Here is a 5522-nt window from a genome sequence, read left to right as displayed (position 1 = left end):
ATGATCTCCCAAGGTCCCTTTCAGCCCTGATGTTTATGAAATCAAAGATAAAATCTAGCTTTATTCTGGATTTCTCTCTCAACAACAAAGTCACACTGTTCATTTTCTGTTTCTTTTCTGCACTGCAGCTTTACCATTTGCACTGGAAGGGCTCTAAAAGGCCAGTGGATCTGAATGTCTTTCAGTCTTTACTAGCTTAAAGTTCTTGGGTGTGTCATTTAGTTTAGATGCAACACAATTTCAGAAATGAAGCTATTATGATGCTGAAAAATTCTGATTCCTTAGCTGAGGAACTGAAGTTAGTAAGTCAAAGATCAGTCTGGTTATCTTGAAGAGCTCACACTCATTGGTAATATTGTTTCTTTGAAACAAAACTGATTATATAAAACATCCTGCAAATCTCATGATTAAATTCCATGTTCAGTGTGCACAGCTTCTGACAAGTCCTTAAATAAAAGGATTCTTTGCATCCAGAGAAACACAGAAATTAATGTTCCTCCTGCTAAGTTTGGGAAAGAACAAGGAAAGAAATACTTGTTTTCTACAAAACAAAAAAAAAGCTTCTGATCAATCAAATATAGCAATTGGGGGGTAAAATCAGAACAAAAAGGTGAAATAGGTTTCAGTCACAAAGTTATTTCAGCTAAGGAGTTTAGTTCTTCCAAATACAGGTAACTGGCCTGAGAAGCTGTCTCAAAGATCAGACTATTTGGCCCTTCAGTATTTAAATATCTATGTAGTATGCATTAAATGTTTGCTGTAAAACACTTTTTGTTTTAACAAATATGAAACTGCACAAATATAATAATCTGTATACATCTTGAACCGCACCAAGCAGCCTTAACACAAAATATGCATCATCTTTCTCTTTTTTCCTTGAACAGTTACACTCCTGGGGTGGGTAATGAAATGCTCAGTGATGCAGAGGATATAGCAAAACGCTGTCTGAATAATGGAAAACAGAAATTTGAATTTACCCACAGTTTCCAGTATGTTTCTCTACTGAAAAGAATCTGAGCAAAAAAAATTGAGCTCTGGAAAGATTATAGCATAGCCAGCAGAAACCACACAAATCACAGCAAATGAGTACTCTTCTCCTTATGAAACTTGTTAGATGGCATCATAGAAATGACAAAATACTTTGATTCAAGCTATAATTGCCATGCGATTTTTCCTCTGTCCCCCCCAAGACTGTACCTTAGTTCCGAGAGCTCTGGAAATGCATCAGGGACATCAGGCATCTTGTAACTGAACCCATTCTGGCCAACCTGAACAGAAATTTAAAAATATTACTAACTCTTTGACAACAAATATTTACCTACTAATCTGTCAGCTCTCACTTTGGCAAAAGAAAAAAAATGCAGACTCCTGTGACAACTCAGCCACCATAACAAAACTGTGTGGGATGCTTGGACTGGCATAGGACTTGGAGGAATCAAACAAGAAAGAAGTTACTTGTCTCTGAAGTCCACCGTGTCAACCTCAGTACCCAACTCCAGGGAAGAGACAGGGTCAATACCTCAGGAAAATAAAAATCAGGGAATACAGCATACTGGCTGTGCCTTCTGAAAGCAGCCTTTGCAAATGCTGCTTTCATTTCAAACTTAATGATATGAAGAAGGGTGACTATCAATTTATTTATTTAATCTTACTTCAGCTGAACTTTCTACAGCTGTGTCTGCCCATTAACCTTTATAGGAGGTAGAGCTTCTTTACTTCAGGAGGAACAGTTTTTCCATCTTGTGTGGGTTTAAGACTAGAACACTGAAGATGTTTTTCAGGCTCTTTGGAGTAGGCATATGAAGCACCCTTCAGAGCATGCAAAAAATTATTTTCATTTTTGTGAGGCCATCAAGAGAAGCTTCTTGACCCAAATGAAGAAAGCAAAAAAAATAGGCAAAAACACCCTAAACATGCAATGGAGAGAAGACTTCATTACCACCTTCACCTGAAAAACCCGGTATGAAACTATGTACAGTTTTGCTTTAAAACTGACGAAACAGCCACTAAACAGTTCAGAGGCTATTCCTACGTGGCTCAAAAGGAACACATGAAGGTATTAACACACAGCTAGAGAAAGCAGAGAGTCTCTGCTTTGGCTTTAGTTTGATTTAAGAAGCTTTTGCCACGGCCAGAATGACTGCCTTCTGTTGTTGTTGCCAGCAAAGCAAATGAGTGAAGTCACCCATCCTGCCCCTTTGAGTTCTATGTGAAATTCCAATTTAGCTACCTTATTCAAAATTTAGACTAGCTCTGAAAGCTGCAGCAGAAAACAGCTTGAATAGCAAACCTCACCACATGCACAAACCTGCAGTAATCCTTCTGTTGTTGGAACAGGTAAAGGCAGATCAGCAATCAAGCCATATGAGGGAGCAGCAGATTTGTCTGTAGTGTAACTTGAAGGAACTGATTCAGCAACTGGCACAGAAGCTATAGATCTATTTGTATCTTGTGGTGGGTATGGAGGAAGAAATGGAAAACCCTGAGGAGCATAAGGAGGCATTCCAGCTGGTTTACTGTAAAGGCTAAAAAAAACTGCCATAAGCAACTAAAATGCTTGTTGTTCACTTACAATATTTACAATAATTTACAAAAAACCTGAGGTTCCTAAAGTACATACAAGATACATTTTTTTGGCTTTTAAAGTAGTTCACAAATATTAGTTGTGAAATAAGGACACAAATGATAAATTTTCATAATTTACTCTACATTGTACTGATAGTCATACAATGGCATGCATTATTAGGAAATATCTATCTACATACTGATAAACAGCTGAAATGTTTTGCATGTGTTTGTGACAGAGCCAACTGAAGTGTAAATTCAGGTCTCATACTTCTCTCAAAATGTGAGAATATCTGTTTAAGCTCTGTTTCCAAATTAGGTCCTTAAAATAGGCCTGTGCTGTCCATGAAGGTTTGCTTATGCTGCAAAAAAAAAAACCCCATAAGGGCACTGGAAAGAGGTGTAAAATTACTCGAAATGTCAATTTTTTAATCCATAGCTCCAGTATGTTCAACTACATCCAGCCCTAAAACCACTTGCCTGCAACAAGCAATTTCTGTAGCATGAACAACGCTGCAGTATCTTTACATATTTAATCCAATTATCCCTTAGATGCACAATCCTGTTAGAAGGGAGCTGCCTTCTAGTCTGGGAGATTAAAGTCTTGAGGTCATCAACAGGGCATCAAGCAGGACATGCGATGCTCACATGGATCATGACCTGAGGCTAACTCAAGACTTATTTGCTAGTTGTACACATCAATCAGTCCTCAAAAGCACTGACATTAAACTATCACGCTAATACAGTAAGGGTAAACAGGCCCTAACCTGAGCAGTTTAAAATTTGTTCTAAATTATCAGATATGTGCACATTTAAATTTGCTTAATTTACATTTGTTTGCCTATATATCTGCAACACTTATTTTGTTCCTTTACATCTCATTTAATCTTTGGACTTTTCAGTTTCTTAAAAACAAGTACCTGAGAATCACTCATCCAGGTTTTCTATAAATTTGAAAAGAGGGTAATCTGACCTCTTAACTTTTCTAGGAATTCTTGTTACTCCTATGAATACTTACTATGGAAATGATGTTGGGCTAGGAGCCAAAACTGGAGGATTCTTCCAAAACTCATCCAACAAACTTTGAATAATTTTTCCAAGGTCAGAGTGCATTGTGAACTGGTAGAAAAACAAAATGATATTTACCACTCCTAAAGTACTGAAGGACCTTAATACAATAATTATTTTCTTTTTAATTCAACATCATAAAAATATGCCAAAACATGGAACTGTAACTCATGTATATATTCCTGAAAGTAAGAGGAACGATAACATGCAACTAGAAATCTGTTGATACCTTTACCTGTAGGTGGCCCTCTTCTAACAAGGATGGAAAGATGACTACATAATCCTAATCTTACAGGGGTATAAGTTATAGCTGTGTTTGTCTAAGGGCATAGGCAGACAAAGAACCTTTCTGCCTAATCCTAATGTTTCATGTTATCTCCTAATTCTTTCAAATTATTTGTAAGTTAAATTATTCACAAGAACTGTTGTGAATTAGAAAACTGGATATATTATTTGAAAGTAACAAGAAGTGACAGACAGTTTCCTAGGAAAAAATTACCATTAAATGAATTGTGCGTGTGTCTGTGTTTGGAGGGGGAGAGGGGGGCATGAAAGGGCAGTCACTAGAATGCATAGTTGTGATGACAGTGAAAACAAATGAAACATGTAAATGGGGAATGTTTAGTAGAGCTAGCATCTTTAAGGTCTGCATTGTGTTGTATCCATCAATAAATCAAGAAAAGTCATTTAATTTTAGATTACAGCAATATCACAATAATGAAGGAAAATGTATTAACTCCAATTTATTAAATGCTACCCATTTTTAAGCACAAGAAAAAAATATCTGAATTGCTTCATCTTCTACTAGTGTTACTGGGACATTTTAGTGAATTATACAATAATATTGTAACTGCACGTGCTGCTCAATTTGTGATGAGTACTGCAAGAATCAGAATACTGCATGCATAAAGTTTATCAGGTAGTATTAGGATTATATGAAGTTATACATTATACCTACATTGCTTATTAATGGACACGAAACATATACTCCTTGTTTGTCCATTAAGTGATGTCTTATCGGTGGGAAAACACTGATCACTGGTTTTTCCTGAGGAAACTGAGGCGGAAGCAAGCTGCAAAACAAAAATACTTCATCACTGCTGCCATTTCTTATGGTCTATGGTAAGTTTATCTTAATAGAAACATGTTACCTTGCAGAGAAATGTCATAATTAAGCACACTACCTTGCACATATGCACATGATTGTTCTCAGGAAGTAATGAGGCATACACAAAGATCAGTTATTGCACTTGTGAAAACTGAAAATCAGTTATTGCACTTGTGAAAACTGAAGTTCTTTCAGGGCAGGTTATTATAAGGATCAGGAAAAAAGCTGGTGATTTCTCTTCATAAAGAGAATGTTAATATTCTCTCTCATGGAAGAGAGTAGTTGGTCCGAAAAAAGAAAAAGCAGGTTGGAATAGAAATTAAGTGACTGTGCCTATCAATGCAGCTGGGAAGGCTGAAATACTCCTAAGATGTTTTACAATATACAAACTTAAAGGAAGAGGATGTTGTCTTGGGAACAGCAGGAAAAAAAAACAAAAACCAACCAACCAACCAAAAACAGCCCAATATGACCAGGTGAACTATCAAATGCCTGGGCCTAAAAAAATTAAATCAGTAAATACTTGTGACCAGAATGCACTAGGGTCTGCAAAAAACCCCAACAACAACAAAACAAAGGATCAGAAATAAAATTCAGAGAAACATGGTATTAAATTCTATACACAGTATGGGGTCAATCAGATAGTAATTTTGTATGACATATGTTTTTTGAAGGCATCAGTTAGCTTAGGGAGAAGAAACATGTAAAGAAAATTAAATTATGGTACCCACAATTAAAAACATGCTGTTTATGTTGCTTTGCTGTCCCTTGCTGTAAAAGC

At 36.4% G+C, this 5522-nt stretch overlaps 1 protein-coding gene across 2 annotated transcripts in view; it reads right to left on the bottom strand.

The window, feature by feature from the left end:
• The window catches only part of VPS37A (VPS37A, ESCRT-I subunit), a 14428-nt gene extending 8958 nt beyond the window's left edge, over positions 1–5470 (bottom strand). Inside the window, exons 1-5 of one of the 2 annotated variants that reach the window (XM_019553304.1) lie at positions 4818–5470; positions 4592–4706; positions 3584–3684; positions 2309–2525; positions 1198–1268 (exon numbers count right to left, since the gene is read on the bottom strand). In XM_019553304.1, the coding sequence (XP_019408849.1) occupies positions 1198–1268; positions 2309–2525; positions 3584–3684; positions 4592–4706; positions 4818–4861 (548 nt within the window). In that variant the 5' untranslated portion in view covers positions 4862–5470. The remainder of the gene's footprint in view (positions 1–1197; positions 1269–2308; positions 2526–3583; positions 3685–4591; positions 4707–4817) is intronic. The other variant, XM_019553303.1, reaches the window with a different exon arrangement.
• Positions 5471–5522: the final 52 nt, after the last annotated feature.

The sequence above is a fragment of the Crocodylus porosus genome, unplaced genomic scaffold (assembly GCF_001723895.1).
Source record: "Crocodylus porosus isolate Cpor-Errol unplaced genomic scaffold, CroPor_comp1, whole genome shotgun sequence".
NCBI lineage: Eukaryota > Metazoa > Chordata > Crocodylia > Crocodylidae > Crocodylus > Crocodylus porosus.
This window is presented reverse-complemented; position numbering and strand designations above follow the sequence as displayed.